This window comes from Brachyistius frenatus, unplaced genomic scaffold (assembly GCF_029030835.1).
Source record: "Brachyistius frenatus isolate BFR_SWC_R1_liver_20210118 unplaced genomic scaffold, ASM2903083v1 Contig_7, whole genome shotgun sequence".
Lineage (NCBI taxonomy): Eukaryota > Metazoa > Chordata > Actinopteri > Embiotocidae > Brachyistius > Brachyistius frenatus.
In genome coordinates, this window is record NW_027210606.1 from 8,495,232 (window position 1) to 8,517,236 (window position 22,005).

The 22,005-nt window shown below is 41.6% G+C and overlaps 2 protein-coding genes across 3 annotated transcripts; one reads left to right on the forward strand and one right to left on the reverse strand.

Annotated features, from left to right (window-relative positions):
- Positions 1 to 1,139: 1,139 nt before the first annotated feature.
- On the forward strand, positions 1,140 to 16,637 carry spag5 (sperm associated antigen 5). 2 transcript variants are annotated; one of them, XM_069689332.1, is made up of 26 exons: positions 1,140 to 1,294; positions 1,436 to 1,679; positions 6,024 to 6,094; positions 6,184 to 6,306; positions 6,395 to 8,664; positions 8,831 to 9,023; positions 9,180 to 9,296; positions 9,482 to 9,574; positions 9,732 to 9,866; positions 10,002 to 10,121; positions 10,221 to 10,313; positions 10,563 to 10,697; positions 10,809 to 10,902; positions 11,007 to 11,154; positions 11,306 to 11,356; positions 11,674 to 11,848; positions 12,185 to 12,318; positions 12,709 to 12,877; positions 13,165 to 13,309; positions 13,572 to 13,785; positions 14,698 to 14,830; positions 14,990 to 15,070; positions 15,183 to 15,332; positions 15,503 to 15,577; positions 15,746 to 15,826; positions 15,923 to 16,637. In XM_069689332.1, the coding sequence occupies exons 1-26, from the start codon at positions 1,232 to 1,234 to the stop codon at positions 15,992 to 15,994; spliced, it is 5,379 nt and encodes a 1,792-aa protein (XP_069545433.1). In that variant the 5' UTR covers positions 1,140 to 1,231; the 3' UTR covers positions 15,995 to 16,637. The 2 variants fall into 2 exon arrangements, with proteins under 2 accessions (XP_069545433.1, XP_069545435.1); XM_069689334.1 differs by lacking the exons at positions 1,140 to 1,294; positions 1,436 to 1,679 and adding an exon at positions 3,761 to 4,828.
- A 718-nt stretch (positions 16,638 to 17,355) lies between these two features.
- Positions 17,356 to 19,470, reverse strand: foxe1 (forkhead box E1). Its single transcript, XM_069689425.1, has one exon. It carries the CDS (start codon positions 19,149 to 19,151, stop codon positions 18,048 to 18,050), a length of 1,104 nt encoding a protein of 367 aa, XP_069545526.1. The 5' UTR covers positions 19,152 to 19,470; the 3' UTR covers positions 17,356 to 18,047.
- Positions 19,471 to 22,005: the final 2,535 nt, after the last annotated feature.

The following is a 22,005-nucleotide window of genomic DNA, read 5'->3' on the forward strand; positions in this document are numbered from 1 at the left end:
TACCTGAGAATTTCAATTATGATGAGTCTTCGTGTTTCTAGATTGACCTGCTTTGTTACTTTTGAACTCTACTGGAATTTAAGATGTGTGGAATTTAGTGTACCAAATGTTCGTCCTTGCAATTCAAATGGACGTGAAAAATAATTCATGGATTTTCCCTTTGATTTGCTCCAACATTTACTGGCTTCTTCCGCTATGTTGCATGTAAACCAGGCCTGCAGTTTTTCTGTAACTCTGCTGACAAACAAATAAACAATCCACACAGAAAACATAACATACCTTGGACGGACAAGTGTTAACAACAACTTAAAGGCCTGTTTGAGAACCAGTACAAAGATGAATAACAAAATAGTTTAAGCTGTCATCAGAGCAAGAGCTCATCAAATGTGAGGTTGTAATATCATCTACAGGCTGATACTGTTGTTATCTCTTGCTTAGTATTTCAGACTTGTTGTTAGTATGTCACATCTCACAATATTTTATTCTCACCATGTCCCTGTTATGTTGATCCTTTCTGAACGGGGCTTTAAATTGCTACTTGTCAGCTATTTTTCAACGCTAGACTCCACAGATGGGCTGAATATTGTTTTATTCTCCCTGCAGTTAAATATCTTATCAAGCTAAATGTTCTGCTGTCCGATTAAAGCTCAGCCAGAGAATCAAATAAAGGACTCTTGAAAGAAACAAATGCATTTCTTTATCTTCCAAGGTGACACAATACATCTGTCAGACATTGACATGATTGCTGGAACCCCAGTCCTGGACATCAAACCCTACATCCCAGAGTATGACTGTCCCGACACCAGGATGAGCACGGACTCAGAGTCTTATGATTCGAACACAGAACTACCACATGCAACTGTTGTGTCGTTAAATAAGACAACCTTCTCCAGCTGCCTTAAAGACTCGGATATAAATGCTCAGTTGAACTTAAAAAGGGAAAGAGAAGATGATGACGATGTGGGGAGTCTACTCTCAAAGGACAAATCTCAAACTGACATTTCTTTAACAAATTCATGCAGTGCTCAGTTTTCTCTGCCCAAAGACCTTTGCAATGTGCTGGAGGAGGTCAAGGCCTATGTCACCCAAGATGACAGTGAGAGTAAGTACCAAGTTTCAGACTCTCCTAACACCAAACTTCCAGTGTTGACTGTGGACCACCCCTGCTATGGAGAGGAAGCCTACACTACCATTGCTGGCTGGATCAGAGAGCCCCCTGTTGCCAGTCTAGATGTCCGCTTCACCCCTCATGCTGAGAGGGAGCTGGCAGAATTCCTTCCCACACACCTGTCAGGTAAGACGATCTCACTTCACGCAGAGAAAAGGCTCATTTCTTTTTCTCCACAAGAGGGTGCTGTTGTGTTAGAGATTAATGTGAAAGAGGACATTCATAGCAGAGCAGTATGACTGAAAAACAAACTTATGCACCACACAGGACCTTCTGAAAGTGACAGACCCAGGTTCAAGTTTCTGCGCAGTCCAGAGGAGGCGGCCGCTGCCATCAGAGGGGTGCTGTCAGCAGACCCCCGCTCAGTCTACAGGAGGACTCGATGCAGAGACAGACTCTTCTTCTTCACCCTTGACACAGCTGACATCACCTGCTGGTTTGGGCAAGGCTTTGCTGAGGTGCTGCAGGTCCGACCTGTTCAGTGCCATATGGTCTCAGTGTGAAGAACCCTGTGAGTAAAGCTCTGGAGGTGGAGAGCGTCACTCTTCATGTATGTAGAAAAACAAAAACAGCCTGTCAAATGTTCCTCACCTCAATATTTCCATGAAATTTCTTTGCTGAAAAACTTGTACTTGGGATGTAAGATTGGTCATTTAGACATTCTTAAAATAAAACAGATACAAATTGAGGTATATTAAGATTAGCATAGGTAATTAAATATGTTTTTTTGCCCTCTATGAGCTGTCATTGACATGAAACTAAATGGTGCAGAAATGTTACACAATGAAATTGAAATATATTTATATTTTTTGGTCTTGTAAAAATTATCGAAAAATAAGGGCAATTGTAGAGAATTGTTGGGTTCCTTTAATGTTTTAAAGTTTGTGATAGGGACTTTACGTTCCCTGAAATAACTTATGTTGTTATTTGGCACGATATCAATAAATACAAATTCAAAATTTGAATTGAATTTGAAAGCCCTCGAGTATTTATATAAGTTTCTACCTGAAAAAGCATTGCTAAATTCAGTCAGTCCTTGATTCTGTGGCTAATATGAACAACGTTGGGCTTTATTGATAAGGTAGAGAATTTTTAAATACAATATGTTTCCTTATCCTTAGATTTGCTCAGTAATCATCAAAAAAAATTGCAGCAGGTTGTGTTTTAGTAACAGAAACAGCCTGGTCCTACAGGGACCTTATGGGTGGAAAGGGTTAAAGCATGCTTATTTGCCCCATACATTTTCAGGATTTAACAATATTGCACATTTATGATTGGTCAAGACTGTACTTATGTTGTCAGGTGGCATTTGTTTTCACACTATTGTGGAAATATACCCCCAGAGCACATGGAGAGGAATTAAAAACCCTGACTGACTACAAGACTAGCACCACACAGATCAATCAGGACAGTGAACTCCCCGACATGCTGAACCGCTTCTTCGCCCACTTTGACACGCAGCACAGCGGAGCGACAGCTGAGATGCAGACACTCGCAGACACTCTTCCTCCAGCACCACCAGATGAGGTCCACTCTGATGAAGATCGACATCACCAAAGCAGCTGGACCAAACAAGGTGTCGGGTCGCACATTGAAGACCTGTGCCGACCAGCTAGCACGGATGTTCACCAACATCTTCAACCTCTCCCCTACAACAAGCTGCAGTCCCCACCTGCCTCAAATCCACCACCATTGTCCCTGTCCCCAAAAAGACAGCAGTCACCTGCCTCAATGACTACTGCCCAGTCGCCCTGACCCCAGTTATCACAAAGTGCTTCGAGAGGATGATATTATCACACATCCAGAACATCATCCCAGCAGACCTGGACAGCCACAAGTTTGCTTATCGAGCGAACAGATCTACAGAGGACATCTACAGAGATCTGTTCGCTCAATAAGCAAACTCCATCACACTCTATACGGCCCTGTCTTACCTGGAGCACCCCGACACATGCTCTTTGTTGACTTCAGCTCTTCGTTGACATCAGCTCTGCTTTCAACACCAAAATCCCCCATAAACTCAACTATCTTTGACTCTCTACCTCACTCTGCTCCTGGATTATAGACTTTCTCTCCATCAGACCACAGAATGTCGGGATAGGGAACCGGACATCGGTGACCATCATCCTGAACACAGGTGCACCGCAGGGCTGTGTGCTCAGCCCGGCCCTCTTCACCCTCTTCACCCAGGACTGTTCCTCCACCTGCTCTTCCAACACAATAGTGAAGTTTGCCGACCACGCCACTGTGGTGGGACTCATCTCTAACAACGACGAGATGCACTACAGACAGGAGGTCCAACATCTGGCTGAATGGTGCTCGGACAACAATCTGTTCCTGAACACCACCAAAACAAAAGAGGTCATAGTGGACTTCAGGAGAACCAGGAAGACAACACCCTCTCCACTCTACATAAATGGGGAGGAGTTGGAGAGGGTGGACAACATCAAATTCCTGGGACTCCACATAACTGCAGACCCTAAACGCATCCCACCTGATGAAGAAAGCCCAGCAGAGGCTTTTCTTTTTGAAGAAGCTGAAACAAGCTGGCCTGCCCCCTCAACTTCTGGTAAACTTCTACAGAAGCACAATTGAAACCATCCTGTGTCAGTGCGTCAATGTGTGGTATGCCAGCTGCACAGCAGAGAACAGAAGGGACCTGGCTCGGGTTGTTAGAACAGCACAGAGGATTGAGGGAGTTGCTCTCCCTGACCTGGACACTGTGTATGCTGGCTGCCTACAGAAGGGAGCCAGCAACATCAGCAAAGACATCACATACCCGGGTCACACTCTGTTTGTTCCTCTGCCATCAGGGAGAAGTTTCAGGACAATCAAAACCCGCACTAACAAGCTGAGAAACAGATTTTCCCCCAGAGCTGTTGCCTCCATCACCCCCGCACCCTCCACCCCCACCTGCTGCTGAGAACTAAAAATAGGCAATACAAATGACACTTTATCAATGTTAACTTGTTAACTTTGCACTTTAAAGCAAGCTGATGCCTGTTTTATCTTTTATATATTTATTACTGTGTTGTTTTATCTTAGTTGTTTTTATACATCTTTTACCTTGTTCTGCTGCTGAACTGATAAGTTGCCAACTCAATTTTGTTAATTTACAGTTATGGCAATGAACTTTGGTCATCAACTGTTGTAGCCTTACAGTTGTTTGATTAAATTGGAAGTTAGTGAGAATAATATTTTCAGAAAGGGGTGAGTCTCAAATGTCGATCTACAGACTGAATGTGAATCAAGAGAATTTATAAAAAAGTTGATGGTTAAATGTTAATTTGTAAAGATTAATATTAGAAAAATGATGTGGATATGAAGAGGCGGTTATGGTTCATATTCAGACATGAAATCACAAAAGAAAAAAAACGAAACACTAGAAACATGAGATGACTGTTAATTTCATGTTGGCCACAAAACAGTCCTGGTGTAGTAACATTATGCTCCTGTAGACGGCAGCAGTAGGTGGCGGTATACAGAGCGTCCGTCTGGTGCGCCACAAACCTACCGAAGAAGAGAAATGGACCAATAGCAGTGCTGCCATTTGTGTTTTGAACGGAACGCGGTTGACGGCAGCTCCACATCAGATTTGTTTTACCTCACACTCGTCACTTCTTTCATGTTGGTCAAAGTTGGCTGGTAACGTTGAAGAAGGTATGGTACTTTTTACATTATTTAACGGTCTGCATCAGACATTTAAACATGTTCGTTAACTTCCTCAGCGAGATGTGCCAGAATAAAGGACTTAACGTTGCTTACGTTTCCTAACGACTCTTAACTACGTTTAGAAAGCCTGCGCCATTATCGTTCTTCGCAACACCCTGTGACAATGTCGAGTTACTTCACGCATTTAAGATACGTTTGGGTTGTTAATAGCGGTTTTGATTCCGCTGTTTGTGGTCTACTGCCTGCCTGTACCTTACAGATAACGTAAATGCCCGAAAGTTAGCCTCTTGGCTAGCCTGTTGACGCCAACACGAGTTCTCCCTGTTGTGTATACACTGTATAATATAAAGGGACTGAAGTCGGTCTTAAAACAGCAGTCAGCCATCCAGTGAAACATTGCTACTGGTTTGGTTGCTGTGATCACGTCTTCTTTTGATACTCTTCTTAAACTGTATTTATTTAATTTATTGTATTTGTGCTTGTGTATATATTGTGTGTGTGTGTGTGTGTGTGTGTGTGTGTGTGTGTGTATTCATTGCTTTTATTTTTTTTCCAAAATAATTATTTTTATCTATCTTATTTTATGTATACGTATTTGTAAATTTTGTCATATTGTGTGCAGCTTTTTTGTGTTTCTATGCTGCTGTGAGGACTACATTTCCCCATTGTGGGATTAATAAAGTCTAAATCTAATCCAATTCAGTGTCAATGTAAGTGATGGGTCAACTAAATCCACCATCCTCATTGTGTTAAAAAAAAACTTTCTCCACTTTATCTGAATTAAGAGGATGTCGTCTGAAGTCACAAATCTTTTTAGTACAAAATTTCTGCTTTCTGTTAATATCTCCACTCCAGCAAAACAAAAAAAAGACTGTCCAATAGATTATGAAGGGGAACATTTGTAATTTTCTTTTTGAAATATAGCCGCTCGTCTTACTCAGACCCATCAAACTTTATGTTTTGTTAAACTGAAATTGCATTTTAAAGAAGCCTTTTAGCAGCCATTATGAGTTTGAGGAATGATTAAAGCACAGAAAACCCGTTTTAGCAATCATATGTATGCCTGACTATTGTTTTAAGTTATGGTAACACTATCCCGAAACTATGGTGTGTTTGATGCCGAGCAGTTTAATCAACATAATAAACAGCTTTAAAAGGAATTTTTTTTGGTCTTCTTTTGCAGTTGTACAGGTAGTTTCTAAGTACTCCAGAGTTATGTCCTTCAGGAAGTCAAGTTCCAGAGGGGAAGGCTTGGTAAAACTTTTGCACTCATGTCACGCACAGTCTGCAGTGTTATGAGCAAACTGACTACCCGTGATTCATTCAACTTTTCTTGATTTTAGCCCTCCAGCAGATATGGCGAGCGCACCCCTTTGAGAAGTCTGGGCAATGAAGTTCTTCACTTCTCAACTCCATCATCAAGGATCAAATCAAAATCACAACTCGATGCTGTGAAAAGGACATTGGTGGGTTTATACTAACATTTAGAAATACTCTCTTTGTTTTCAGTGTATTTGTGGCTTTTTCTTACCCACCTCTCCTTTTTATCAACAGGCTGATATTCCTCTCAGTGACCCAGAGTCGCAACTTCATTCTACTCCATCCACCAAAGAAATACAAACCGATCTTCCCTCTGTTGATATGACACCCACTCAGACTGCTTGTGCACTTGGAGATGTGACATTTAAATCCTTCATTTGTGCTGGTGGTGAGGTTGACATTTCAGTCTCTTCATTGTGTGCAGAAGAGAGTATTATTTTGCCTAAAGACCAGGCTGCATGTAACAACGACACAGAAGATACAGTCATCTCTGACAGTATGATAGCGCAGTCATGTTGTGACCACATAGAACACCCCTATCACAATACTGGGATGAAAGAGCCGTATTCTGATGACACGGGTGTAGCATGTCTCGGTGAAATTCCCAACACGACACTGGCTTCTGGTGACCTGGATGATAAACAAGCCACAGAAGATTCAAGAGCTTTTTTGAACGACTGCAGTAAAGAGAAACATGTCACCTGGAAATCTTTTGTCTGTGATGGAGGTGAGGTGGAAGTTGCAGATGTCACCATACTACAAGATGAGACCATTCTTCTGCCCAAGTCAGAGCTCGGTGAACCTTTACAAGACGACAGTGTTAATTCAAGTAACTACCCTGATGACTCTGACCAGCTGTGTCAAGCAGAACATACTGATCATCCATACTGTGGCAATGAAAATGATATTGTTACTGTCGTCACTACCTTGTCTGGTTCTGGAAATCCTGCTACTGGACTGAGTGATGTAACCTTTAAGTCATTTAACTGCACTGGAAGTGAGATTGAAACTTCAGAGGGCACCAGTTTTGCAGATGAGTCTGTTCTTCTACCAACCAACCACACTGTGGCCAGCAGAGAGTCATACAATTATAGTATGAATCCAAGCATGTTAGCTCATGATCATCACTTGCAAAACGGTAATGATCGCTTAGATCACATGTACTGTAATATTCAAAATTATTCATCACCTCCCCATGGAAACCTTTCCACTACCCAGGAACCGATGCCATGCAGCACTGATGCTGAAGAAGTTAAGCAACTGAGCTTGGTGGGACCAGACAGCCCGGCTGGCAGACAAGAAGGTGTTACATTGAGCTCTCTTATTACAGAAAGTGAGGATGGCAAATCAGATGACACCCAGTTGTTCGGGAGGACCTCCCCTCTACCCGAGGACAATGTTGTACTCTGTCAACCCCTGGAGGACAACAGTGTAGCTACTTGCATTACACAGGATCTCATTCAAGAGGACGCCCAACAACCTAACAGCTGCTTGGAAAATGATGCAGCTGTGGTAGATACTGACCCAGCAGGTAGTAGTGAATCTTTAAAAACTTCAGACAATCAAACTGTTACACGTCAAGTGCAAGAAATATCAAAGTGTACAATGCATCCTGAGGACAGTGCATTGCCTTCAGTGGTTCATAGAACTGAGATTTCTGACCACAGCCATCCTACAGCTTCAGCAGAGAGTTTGACACCTGTGGAGGTGCAGCAACATCTGCAACATGTCTTTCAAGTGTACTCTAGCAGGGGACCCACTGAATCCAGTGAGAAAGAAGACGGTACCCTTGGTTCGTCTGGAAATGGAACTCTTCCTTCTACCTCTGCAGAGGAGCCTCCTGCAGAGAACCACCCTGATATTTTTGACGTCTTGTCAGAGTGTCCCTCTTTTGCCTCAGCTTTGCAGTTGGGAATCCTCAGTCCTGTGCTCAGCAGTGCATCTATGTCTTTATTAAAGGCTCAGGGGGATCCTGGTCAAGACTTATCTTTTGCTGAGAATTCTGCTTTTGAAGGTGAGAAAAGCTTTTTGGCTGCACTTAACACCGGGTTAAGGCTGGAGAACTTGGAAAGCCCCATTCCTCGTCCTCTCTTCAGCTCCACAGCATTTGGTTACAAGCCCCAGCCAGACCCGATCACCGAGCTCGTCGAGGATTTGGGAAAGAAGCTGAGTGCTGTGCCACTGTCTGAAGTTGAGAAGCCAGTTCTGAATATCCCATTGATTCCTAATGGTCCACTTCAGCAGCAGCTTCGGCAGATGGCAGAGTTCCTCATCTTGGCATCAGGGAAGATGGGCCCTGCTGCTGTCGCTGCTTCTGTTCAACTTCCTGCCTCCCACATGGCCCCACCAGCCAAAACCACTCCTGCAGAATCCCACAGTGTCTGTGTGGGTACAAGCCCTGTGAAAATGGTAGATCACAGCCTGAATACATCTGGCCTGTTTGAGAGAAAGAGGGATTTAACTGTGGTTGATTCCTGCACTCTGACTGACCCTCTCCTGTGGAAGTAAGTGTTCTCTCTGAATTATTTAAAAAAAAAAAAAAAAAAATTTAAGGTTAGACTGCCAGAGATGATTTTTTTTTAATTTTTTATTATTGACAAATACTAATTCAGTTTTTTGTGATTTCTTTTTTTCTGCCTCTCGCTCTTCTTCCTGTGGATATTGCCTCAGTTTACCTCCAGGCAGCTTAGAGTGTTTCCCCAGACAGGAGTTGGAGCAGAGGTTGAGGTCCAGCATGATCATGGTTGAGGCTCTAGTGCAACAGTTGACTGCAGCCAGGGCTCAGGGATGTCCATCTGCAGGCGCTGCTCCTTCAGACCTCAGAGAGAAACTAGTGCAGACAGACCACACCGAGCTCAGCCAGGTAAAGACACATAATGCCAACAGAGATGGTGTAATACAATGGTATGTTTGTGGAATACAATTCTCTTACTGGGATTATTTTAACTCACAGTTCCATAGATTTTATGTTTCATAATTTTTTTATTTGAAGTAATTCTTTGTTTTGTATTTTTGATAGACCACAATGTACAGAGACCTGTATTTGGAGGCTCTGAGCAGGATTGGTGAGTTGGAGCACGATGGAAGTTCTCTGCAGACCCTAAAGCAGTGTATGCAAGACATGAGGGTCACTATGGTGAGACACAGACAACCACACAACCAATGGTCTAGGATTAAACTTTATAGATTAAAGGCTTTGGCCTGTATGTGTTTTCTGAGAGAAACTTAAGTTTTGTAATGATTTACATTCTTTAAAAAAATAATTATACACATGATTTTGTCCATTAATAACAGTCATGTGTGTGTTTTCTTTCCCAACAGTCTACTTTGAGTAGTGACACAGATGCTGCTCTCTCTAACATGAAAGAATTAGATGACATCGTCAAAGAGGACCATCAAGGCCTCGTTTCACATGTATGTAAACATATTTTTTTTATATCTTTATCACATCAACAGCATGCTTGTTTCTGTAATATTTCATCAGGTAATCATATAACTGTAACGGTAGTGCAACAATTGCACTTGTTTATGCTTTAATTTAGTTGATGTGGGTTTTTCTTCTGTTTTTTAGTATGGACACATGAGGTCTTTGTTAGAGAAATCAAAGGAGACACAGACCAGAATGGAGCAGAAGGTCAAAGACGCGCTTCATCAAAGAAACGACATGAGGACTCGGATGGAGGAGACCTTGACAGCCAAGGAGGCAGTAAGAACTTAACATTTAACTGTTGTGTGGGCTTTATAATTCAATATGTGTGTAATGCAATGATCTTTGACCTAATTACAAGTACAGAAATTACTATGGAAAATTGTAAGTGTTTGTCTGGTTGTTTGTTCCCAGGCCTTCAGCGCAATGGAGCAGCTGAGGACACACTGTGCCACACACATTTCAGCACTAGAGAAGAGTGTTGGGTCTCAGCAGGAACTCTTGGCTTCTCTAAAGCACACCTATCCAGAGCAGGTACAGAAAACGGGCAAAACCAAGCAGCTCCATGGGAATCTATTCAGCTTAACACAGCGTTTTGTAATTTCTGTTTCCGTTTTCTTTTAACTAACGCAGGTCGCATTGAACGAGGCCTATACTGAATCACTGAACTTGACTTCTGATCTTTTGTCCCAAACCATGGATGAGCAGTCCAGTTTGATGAAAGAAGTATGTTCATTTTCTTGACTATAAACTGAGATAAGCATGTAGCATAACCTTTGCTGTCTGTTGGGATAGAAATACTGAAATTGTTCAAATTGTTGTTCAATTTCAAAAGCATTAACTCCCACTTCTTCAGCAGCACGGCAGTAACTACATACCCTTACATATAAATGGTGTCAGTAATTTGAGCTTTGTTTTACATGTGATGATAATGCTCATTACACTGATTGCTTTGACGTGGTCATCTTTGCACAGCTCTGCACGGTCAGAAGCCTTCTGCAGAACACTGCTCCTATGCTCCTGCAGCTGAATGAGAAAGCAGCTGCTGCTTTGAGAGAGAGAGATGAGCATTTTTCTGCAAGAGGACAAGCTATTGAAGAGCGAGAGCAGGTCAGATGTCTGTAATGTATTTGGTCACGTACTGCCTAGCACCACTTCTGTACTCATGCCTCATAAGAATGAAAATTATTCTTATCATTTGAACAAATTTGTATTCGTCAGATTGAGGAAGAATTGAACGAAGCTTATTTGAATCTCCAAACTGCCAGGGAGCAGATTGGTGATTTAAACCTGCAAGTGACAATCATGACGTCAGGTAAAAACTTAAATCAATATGATTAATGTTCTTTGGGTATTTCATTTCATCCTTCTTTATCCGCCTTTGCTAACTTATTGTTATTTTCTTTCATTAAATGTCAGAGATGGGTGTGCTGCGACAGAAGCTGACAGAAAAAGAGGAAGAGAAGGGTCAGCTGGAGAGGAAAGTGACTGATCTGTCTGCCACAGTTTCCTCCACGTTGGCCTCCTACACTTTCTTGGAGCAGGCACTCGCTGCTCAGACTACAAAGTATGAGCCTCACAACAGCAGGAATTTGTTGATTGAACATATCAGCTTAGAAATTAAGAAACAAATGAGGCAATATTGGATAATTTTTATTTAGGGAAACTAAGAAAAACTATCCTCTGAAATTTAAAAGTTTAAAATTTGTTTCTTTCAGGTTGCAGCAGTCGTGGAAAGACATAAAGGAAGCCAAGGATAGAGCAAATGAGTAAGTGGAGACACAATAACATTTCAGGTGAAAATGGTTTGATATGAGAACAAAAATGAAGGAAGTTTATCTTTTGTTAAAACATCCTTCTTAATATCCCTCATTGTTATAAAAATATGTAAAATGATATATTCATAGTCCTTTTGTTTAGTAGAAACTTAACTCTTTCTACTGCTAATAAGTCATGACGGGAGACTGGGGCCAACAGGCAGCCTTGTTCTGGGTCAGCAAGTCAAGCTCCCGGCTGCTCTTCTGCAAATGTTTCAGAAAATACTGCTACTCACGTTGCTGCGCGTTTTGTCTTTGGTTTTGTGCAGATCGGAGACGTCGCTGGGTCAGTCGGAGCAGCGTGTGTGTGACTTGAGTCAGGCTCTGGCACAGAGTGAGGAGCAGCTCGGTCAGCTGCAAAGGCTCTCCCAGTCTCAGAGTCTGCAGATCCAGCAGCTTCAGGATGTTTGTACACAACTCAGCGGTGTGCGGGAAACCAACGAGGTCAGCTTGGAGAACGTATACGTGTTGGATACTTTGTTTGGAATGTTTTTTTGTGATTTAGAGCTGCTTACTTTTCCTTTTACACGGCTACTCGTGTACGTTGTTCATTGCCTTTATATTCAGTCAATGGCATGAGGGCAAAGCGATATCTTTGTATTTAAAAATTTGTAGATTTTACTTTAGTGCAGAGCAAATACATCTTTCTCGCAACATAGTTTATTTTGTAACAATGTGCTTGGAGATTAATTTCACTCATGATGCTGTAAACTACAAAAGTCTTTAGAATTTTATGGGAGATGTATAGTTTAATTCTCCTGTTGTTGTCCTGTGTTTCAGTTCCTACAGATGGAGAACGAGTTGACGAGGGAGCAGGTGGCTGAGAGCGAGTGTACACTGAGGGAAAACCTGCAGGGGCTTCGGGAGAGGAACATCCAGTGTGAGGACCTAAAAGCAGAAATTTGTCAACTTCAGTAAGTTTAGAGTAACACTCACCTAATCTTAGCTTAAATTTGATATTTGTGTCAACTTCATCACTCCTACGTTTGCCATCATTCACTGCTTTGGTGTTGCTGTTGTTGTTGTTCTTTTAAATATTTTTTGTCTACAGTTTGTGTTGTACTTATTATATTGTGTTGGATGCCCTTTCCGTGTGAATGTGAGTACGAGAAAACATGAAGCAAAAGAAAATAAGTCATATCTGCGTATTGGCTTTGTGGTATATCTCTGTGGGTCAACAAGTCCTCAGTCTGTCTCTGTGCGGGCACTTATATTTAAGTACGCAAATCTTACTACAAATTGTTCTGAAGTTGTTTAACATTTTGTTCATTTACTAAATGATAACTTATCTGTCTGTGTTTCAGGCTCAAGAACAGGAGTTTGCAGGAGGAGCTGGAAGCCGCAAGGTCCAGAGCCAGAACAGCCCAGCTGGAGCGTGGAGAGGAGATGGGTCAGGCCGTCACTGAAATCACTTTGCTGCATCACACACTGCGGGGACTCACCAACGAGCTCCACGCTGCTCTCAGTGACCAGGTAACATACAGTGCAGTAACACAACCCACTACAGAGCAGCCTGGCCAGAGTTGTTGCCTTTGCTCATGCTCACATCATGCAGATACACACATCATGCAAAGCAATTCAGTTTTTCTAGGAAAGTGAAGAATCGGACACTTGTTAAGAACCCTTGAAATATGTGTCACTTTGGTTTTAAACATCATGTATGAATCATTTGATAGCAGCATATACTTCTGAAATGAACTCGTAAGTGTAGAGTAGAGACAACTTTTGCACAGGTCTATACTGTATGTCTTACTTTTCAGAAACCAGAGCCACAGAAAGATAAAGAGACTGAACCAGTCTACAACATGGAGCGTCGTCACAACACCAGCTCCTTTGTTGACAGCATCATGGTGGCATTAACTGCTGAGAAGGAGGAAGACGTCAAAACAAGTACACCTGCCACTCCTGTAGCTCACCCTGCATGTGAAAAAACATGCTACATGTGTGTTTTTGTTTTTTTTTGACAATGATGTGTTCTCGCACTCTAATAATTGTTGTTATTATTATTCTGGATCCTTTTAATGTTATCTGCGGTTGCAGAGTTAAAAAAAAAAAAAAAAAAAATAACAACAACCTTAAACTACTATAATCTGAAGACTTTGAACATCTGAAAATCTAACTTGTAGTTCGCTGTCTCTTCCGTCCCCTCAGACATACCCGGAGCCACAGTGTGAGACTTTGTTCAGTGAGACAAGTGCCTTCACCCGCATCGTCCCTAAAAATCCCTTGAATCCGGTAGACTTTGAGCCAGAGGAAGAAGAGCAGAGCTGTGTGGCAGAGCTGCTCGCTGACCTGGGCAACACCGTCGCAGAGCTCGGCAGCACCCTGAAGTCGGTGCAACAATGCAAAGACTCTCGGCTGGAGGAGCTGCACAACACCATGTAAGTGCTATGAAATGTGCGTGCGTGCACATGCGTGTTTCCTACATGGATTTTCCTGATTTGGTAATGACCAATGACCCAAGTATGACAATTTCATAATTACACATATTTGTCAGACACGAGAGGCAGAAGAAACAGACGGACTCCTGTGGGTGTAGCAGTTAGCTCCACCCATAAGAGGATATTAGACACATGCGTGCTGTTTGGAAATTATGACTAAAAAGTGTAGATTTCCAGCTGACAATTGTTTTATTTATTGATTAACTCATTGATTTGTTTTCGTGAGAACTTCCTTCCTCCATTTTATACCATGTAAACTAAATGTTTTTGAGTTTTATTGAGCTGGAAAATTGTGTTGGGCATATTTTTTTTTTACTCTTTTGCAGCATTTTATAATTCGAGCAGTACATTAGTAACTATTTTTAAGCTGGAATCAACATGTTTGGTATTTTTTGCTTAATAAATAACTTAAACTAACAATCAATTAACTGAAATGTGTAGCTAAAATTTTTAACCATCGATCAATTAATTTACTAACCATTTTAACACTGGATACATTTTTGTGATGTTAAGGTACACTGCTGCTATTTCATTAGAAAACCAAATGTGAACAACAACTCTGACTAAAATAGTCTGCACTTTAATTGTTTGTTTTTTTAACACAGGACCTTCATCAGAGTTTATTATTGGTATAGATGACCAAATCTATAACAGAATGGGCATAATATAAATTTGTTAAAGAAATGTAATGAAGATATCTGTAGCTATGAGCTTCCTTTTGATTGGAGTATGGAGGTAATGCTGAATTCTTTCCAAATTGTTTTTCACATTTGTATAATTCTTATTTGTGTCATCTTAATGTAAGATTCAAGGTGTTGCATTCAGTCCTTGTTATTTAATGCACTGTTCCAGCTGCGGCCTGCAGGCGAAGCAGCTGAGTGCAAACAGCAGACATGAGGCTGAAGTGTTTGAGTTTCAACATCAGCTCAGCCGTTTGAATAACCTGATGGAAAGAGGAAATCAGGCTCTGCAGCAGAAAGTTCAGGTAAAGACTGCTGCTACTAAACATCTCGGTGCTGACTTCATGTATGATGTCTAACAAATTTATAAATTGGTACAGAAGACTGCTGACTGATGGGAATAATCTGTTCAAGCAGAGAAAAGCACTGAATAGTTCATGTAAAAGTTGTTTCTGTTGACACAGGATGAAAAAACTGTGACGAGGTTGATGGTAGAACTACAAGTCGCCCAGGAAATTCACAAGAAACTCGAGACTGACAATTATGTAAGGCACTTAATAACAATAACGCTTTCCAAAACCCATTGTTTTACAGGAGGAGAGACTGTTCTCTTAATGTAACTGGTTTTATTGTGATGTTGACTTGTTTTCCTTTCAGGAATTACGAAAGGATGTGACTGAGCTTCGTTGCGCTCTCCAGCAGTCGAAGGTGGAGTCTCAGTTCCTGCGAGAGGAGTTGAGGAAAGCTGGTAGCCAATCAGCTAACCCAGCACACTTCATGGAAGAGAAGATCCAGTTACTGAGAGAGGTATGATCCTGTCAGTTATGGCATCAGTATAGTTAGATATATTTTGTGTGCATTAACTCTTTATTAATCATTTACATGTTTTCCTAGTTTTCTTTCTTGATTAAAAAAAAAAAAAAAAAAATGCACCTTCAATGGCCATTTTCTCAGACATCTCTTGATTTGATGTTTAGGTGGAGAGACTGAAGGCAAGTCTTCAGGAAGGAGAGCAGGCCAGAGTTAAACTCCTTGAAAGAGCAAAGAGACATGTAAGTACTGACCAATCAAAGTATTACTTTCAGTCCTGACTACATGCCAGCATTTTCTTCATTTACTGAGAATTTTGTTTTATTATGTTCATGGCAGTATTTTAGGACTGTGTTTTATAAGTGACAGGGTGATTCAGGATGTTTACAATGTTTTAATGTCTTTCACAGCAAATGATCCATCAGTCTAACCAGCAGAAAAGTGAGAAAGAGCTCCAGATATTAAACAACGTGATCAATAAAGTCAGGGAGGTGAGAGATGCTTTTCATGTCATTTTTTTTCTATCCTGTCAGTGCTGATGTATGTTTGGATATTTGAGGTAATAGTTGTTTTCCTTTTCCCCTCAGATGTTGCTGTCTTTGCCCGACGTTGTGAAGAATTGTGAACAACTCGAAAAACTTGTTGAATATATTGGCTGACACGTTTGTCACTGTCACGTGTCTTTCTTGTATTTATGTCTGTTATATATTAGCTTGTCATCGTTTAAATGTTCTTATTTCTTGTGATTTAAAATAGTTTTAAAGTCTTTTTGAATTCTCTTTGATCTTCATGCTTATTTTGCATTTTATAAGCGAAGAAAATGAAACAATTAAAAACTTCTTTTAAAGTACGCACTTTTGTGTGTATTATCGTGAATATTAATACCATCTTTCATGGACACTTTTTGAAATACAACACACTGAATATTGAATATATAGAGGTGATAGCAGTTATACAGTTATTCTCACCCAGATCGTAACAAACAATATTTTCAAGGGTTTCACATCTCGTCCTCGTGTTGACTGCTGGATATAATATATCGATTCAGTGAAATTATTTTGAATGGGTGTACTTGTGTTTATATTGTTGTGGAAAAACGCTCACAAAACTCGGTCTCAACCTTTCCTGCTATTGTATCATAAATCAAGCTGCTTTCTTTTTCAATCAAATCTGTGCTGTTTATCACTCCTGTCCTAAATTCTGGTCTTATAACAATTAAATAATTGTCTTTTTTTTTTTATATATATCTTAGAATTTGCCATTTGTTGATTTCTCTTGTGCTTCAATTAATGATAGATTTTTAAACTGGGGGGGGGGGGGGGGGGGGGGGGGGGGGGGGGGGGGGGGGGGGGGGGGGGGGGGGGGGGGGGGGGGGGGGGGGGGGGGGGGGGGGGGGGGGGGGGGGGGGGGGGGGGGGGGGGGGGGGGGGGGGGGGGGGGGGGGGGGGGGGGGGGGGGGGGGGGGGGGGGGGGGGGGGGGGGGGGGGGGGGGGGGGGGGGGGGGGGGGGGGGGGGGGGGGGGGGGGGGGGGGGGGGGGGGGGGGGGGGGGGGGGGGGGGGGGGGGGGGGGGGGGGGGGGGGGGGGGGGGGCAGCACTCAAGAAAAACTAAGACCTTTTCAATGAAGAATAAAACATGAAGTCATATCTGTCAACAAAGCTTTTTTTGATGGAAAAATTAAGTGTCTTAACTGCTGAAATGTTTCTTTACGAGTCTCGTCTTGTCAGACATGCAGACGTTGTTTCTGGTCTCTGGTGTTTTGTTGTCTTTATGGGATGAAATATCGAGTTACAAGTCAATTCATTTTCTTGATTAGTGGATTCATGTTGCGGATGAAGTGTCTTAAGTGCTGTGCTGATGTCTCGACGTGATAATTGAGCCCGGTCACAGTGACTGCTAAAGCTGTGGCTCCAGACAACACTTCAAACCAGCTGAGCTGAAACAGTGTAGAAAGCAACACAAGAACGAATCGTTTGGGGCACATTTTTCCCGTGATAGTTTATCCCTTGTTACTTTGTAATGTTTTACAACTGACTTGTAGCCATTACAAATACAACAGATGTCACCTGGGTGCAAATCAGATTCCCTTCTGGGGAAAATAAAAAAATAATTACGGTGTAATGTTTTGGCACAATTGCTTAAATGGTGATAGCAGTGATTTATTAATTTAGATATTTTATTCTTGAAGAACAAAAGTGCTATATCATTCTGTTTATTTCCAAAAAGGCAAACTAAATATGCATTTTCATGTGGCTACAAAATACATGCAGATGAACTACAGATGACGTTCTTCATACAAGCCACTTATTGCAAAGCCTATGACCACAAAGCACAATAATTTATACAAACTTTTAAACTCAGCTGTACTGTAAATATTGAACTAGCACATTCAAGTCATGTCAAAAAAAGCAAACAACTCAACCACACACATTATACAAAGTATTTTACACTCTTATGCTCTTGCTGTGAAGACGCCTTGACATTTAAATCCAAATGTATGGCAAGTTTCTAAAAGTTGGTTACCATCGGTACGGAAAGTGGGTTCTACAATTAATGCGGAAAATCACAGTTGTGTCAAGAGAGGTCAGTCCGTTCAGATTTGAAAGAAGAAAAGCAAACGTGTTTGTGCGCAGAAACTTCTGGCTCACTTGGTGCCGTCTGAAATCTTCTTTTTAAAAAGGTCATGAGAAGCTTGTATCGACATTCTCAGTAACTTACATAGCAGACACAAACCGGTCCATATTCCCCGGATATGTGGGGTGTCTCAGGTATCCCCCAGTGTTGGGGATGGGACCTGCAGCACTGTTATACTGGGAGAAGGAACCCAGCTGTACTGGGGACGCCCTGCCGTAATGGTCCACCGTTTCCGCAGACCCGTGAGCTGAGACATGGACCCGTCCTGCTGCTGCTGCATAGCCCTGGGTGTGACCCTGTCCATATGAGCCCTGGTGTGCATGATGGTGCAGATGGCTGTTTGGCCCCGAGTACGTGAACCCCGGATGTGTAGAGGACCGGGGCGGCACAGCTCCTCCGCATGGTTGACCTTGGAAACCCGTGGCTCCCAGGCCACAGGGACTGGAGCCATTCGGAAGCCCCTCAGGACTGAAGCTCCGGCTGGGCTGCTGCATCCCCTCTGGACCTTGACCTGCCAGCATGTTGGCTGGAGTCGGATGTCCTATGATGTTGTTAATGCTGAACATGCGGGCCTGGCCATGTCCGAACCCAGGAGGGGATGAAGAGGGGTAGTAGGCAGAGGGCAGCTGCTGCCCGTAGGTCGGACTGACGTTGATGTTGGGGTAGACTGAGTTGGTGTATGCAGATGATCTGGTAATCTGGACAGGAGAGAAAACTGGCATCTCATGCACGTACGAGGCGTAGGTGCTCAAGTCACAGCGCTTAAACCTCTTCCTGCGTCTCAAAAAGCTGCCGCTCTCAAACATATCCTCTGCATTTGGGTCCAACGCCCAGTAGTTACCCTTCCCTGGCCGTCCTGGCTCTCGGGGGATCTTGATAAAACAGTCATTTAGAGTCAAGTTATGGCGGATGGAGTTTTGCCACTTCTTTGAATTTTCTCTGTAGAAGGGGAAGCGCTCTGTGATGAATTTGTAGATGCCCCCCAATGTCAGTTTGCGGTCAGGAGAGTTGGCTATAGCCATAGAAATGAGTGCGATGTAGCTGTACGGTGGTTTCCCCCGCTGCAGAGGTCTCTTCCTCCTTCGACCCCGTGTCTGCTCCTCTGTCTGCGATGGAGGATTGGGGGAAGGCAAGGTGGTGTCTGCTGAAGAGTCTTTCTCCACTTTGACCACTGGCATTGTCATAAAAAGCTCAAAAATGTGCCTTCAAAGACAAAGTGAACTTACTGCAAAAGCTGCACAGTGTTAGGAATTCCAGAGCTTCCCTTTCTTTCGTCTGAGGAAAAAAAATAGATCCTGGACAGTGGAAATCAAAACAAGAGATTTCCCAACACACGACCTTGCTAGAAAGCTCACATTCGTTTTTAGCAACTCACTGTCTTTGAGTCCAACTCCAGCAGTTCCTCAAATGTAAAAGTAATTTGCTCTTCTGAGAGATCTTCTTTCATTAAAAGTCGTTTTTATTCAGCTTATTCCCGTAGTCAGGTTAAGTTGAAGAGTTCAGTTGTGACGGAGCCATTTGTGGTGTTTAAGGTGTGTGTGAGAATGAGTCACTCAGCGTTACCTGAAGAGTGTATTACCTCCACAGAGCACCTTAAGGGCCACACCCCCCCGAGCATCACATGTTCTCAACATACCTCAGCTTTATAAGGGTCTATTGTTCTTTTTGGACAAAGTCTATATACTTATTTGTGAAAATTTAAATTTAAATTTTTCTAATGCTGTTATAATGCATGTCTAATATCTTGAGATGGCTAAAAATGTATCTGGTCTAAATGTCTGTTTGGATTTTTAAAAGTTTTAATTGCTGCAAATGGAAAAAAAAAAACACATCAGTTTCTTTGTTTACCTTTTATTACCATTTATCTTTTACCATCAACTATCATAATTATTCTCTGCGGGACCTTTTAAGAGGATATTATTTCCTCTTAATATTCAAATTGTCCTTTTAAGCTGACCTCAGTTTATTTTTCAAAACTCCAAAATGGTCCATGTTGTTTTGATGTTTAACACTAAAACACCTCTTTAGTGGTAACTTAACCTATGTGTTGTTTTTCTACCTTGCTTCCTTGTTTGTTTTATGCCAGTGGTTGGACAAGCCAGCTGTGTTAAGAGATGTAAATGTTTTCCAGACAAAAGGCCCTTCTGTGATTTCAGCATGCAAAATATAGGCCATCATCATAAAGCCTGGATGCAACCTGAGAGACAGGAATAACCAACTCATGACATAGAAATTGTTGATTGAAACTAGTTGTGTGATTTGTAGGTAATACTGATTGGACGTGGTTTAACGTTGGCATCATCAAATATTTTATTCTCTGTGAGTTCTATACGCTACAGAAAACTGCTGCACACATATTGAGTTTAAAAAAAATTAAGCTCCGTCTTACAGTCTCAACTGTGAATGGTCTGCTTTTAAGCGGACTTTCAAACACTATCAAATTTCACTGCCGGCATGGTTGGAGACAATGCTGATACTCTGAGCAGCTCTGGTGGTATAAAGTCCAGGGACTCCACGGGGGCTGGGGTTCACCAACTTAATCTCTTAAACAAACAGAGGAATACACGGCAGCACACTCCCACTGCTCAACACCACGCCGGGTTAACACTGCAGGGATGTGTCAGAGCCGGAGCATGGAGGGAGAGAGCGTGGGTTTGCTTAGACAAACAGCCCGATGAAAAGTTTAGTCCCGTGGGGAGGGCTGCGGATGTGCCCGTCCTGGGCCGGAGCTGCAGCACCCTGTTATGTGATGGGATGGGTGTGGTATGTGATGAGATGAGGGGCTTTTTGAGGTTAACATGGGAATCCACATACCTGTTAGACGTTGCTTCAAGTCAGTTCAACGTTGCTGTCATACTAGTGAAAAAAATGTCCCCTCTGGGATTAATAAAGTAACTACCTAACCTAACCTAACCTACTTGTTTTCCAAGATGGTGCATCTTACGAAAACCAGACAAATCTGAAAGAGAAAGAAGGATGTAATAAAAAGTAAATAATACATTTTTTTAAGAGGCAGAATTATTTAGTTTTACACTAAATCTTTATGGCAGTCTTTAGTTTGAATTCATCCAGGTGTAATCTAGGTATAATCTCTTGAAGTCTTCACAATCTGTGTTACTGTTTAGGCAAGTCTTAGATATCATTATTGTTTGATCATTAAGATTCATAACTATTTGATTATTATTAGATCATGAGTAAAACATTCACCTGAACGTTTTACTGGTGTAGTACTTTGCAATATGTTCTTTATTATAGGTAGACTAAACCGCAATTCTTAGTCAAAGAAATAAAGTTTATATATATTATTATATATATATATACACTGCACAATCTTTAAGTTACATTGTAGTTTTTTATAATGATGATTTCATATTTTTAGTTAAACACAGCATTTATTTCTCCTGACAGTGCACATCGTGACAAACTACCAGGCAGTTTAATCAGTGATGGGTTTCTGTCTATTGTTTTCTGCTTGAATAACTTATTGATATATATTTTTTGGGGGTCGCACATGTTTGATTGTGAACAGTGTGTTGTTCGTTATCTATGAGACAATTGTCATGTCTCTGAGGCAAGAGAGACAAGTGTATATTTGCCCCTTTTAATCTTGGTCTTTAGTATGATGATCCTTTCTTAAAAACAGGCAAACAAAACTCCAAAAGATTCACTAGTTTAAGCTGCTTTAATTTTATTCTTTTATAACACTGAAACATTTATTTGTTAAGTTTTGTGACAATGTATAAACGAAGCAATTAAAAATAAATTTTCTGCCCTAATATTACAGGGTTCTTAACTTTTAGTTTATTTATATGAAGAATATGACTCAAAATTAAATTTAAAAAGACATAAATATACTTTAAAATGTCACAGGATTTGCAGACAATGTCAATGCAGCTACTTTTAGATGTAGCATTAGTTAAAACAATAGCAGTTCCCCTCAGCAAAATGAAAACAGGTGTTGCAATGTATGATTTATGGATCAGACTTTTTTCCAGCAAGATTTAGTATTAATACAATAAGAATAAAATAAAATAATGA

Excerpts from the sequence above, each read along its gene's own strand:
- spag5 (XM_069689332.1), top strand. The coding sequence starts at position 1,232 with ATGTCCGCTTCACCCCTCATGCTGAGAGGGAGCTGGCAGAATTCCTTC. Across the intron at positions 9,024-9,179 it reads ACCACACCGAGCTCAGCCAG|ACCACAATGTACAGAGACCT; the intron begins GTAAAGACACAT and ends TATTTTTGATAG. Across the intron at positions 10,903-11,006 it reads AGTGACAATCATGACGTCAG|AGATGGGTGTGCTGCGACAG; the intron begins GTAAAAACTTAA and ends ATTAAATGTCAG.
- foxe1 (XM_069689425.1), bottom strand. The coding sequence starts at position 19,151 with ATGACAATGCCAGTGGTCAAAGTGGAGAAAGACTCTTCAGCAGACACC.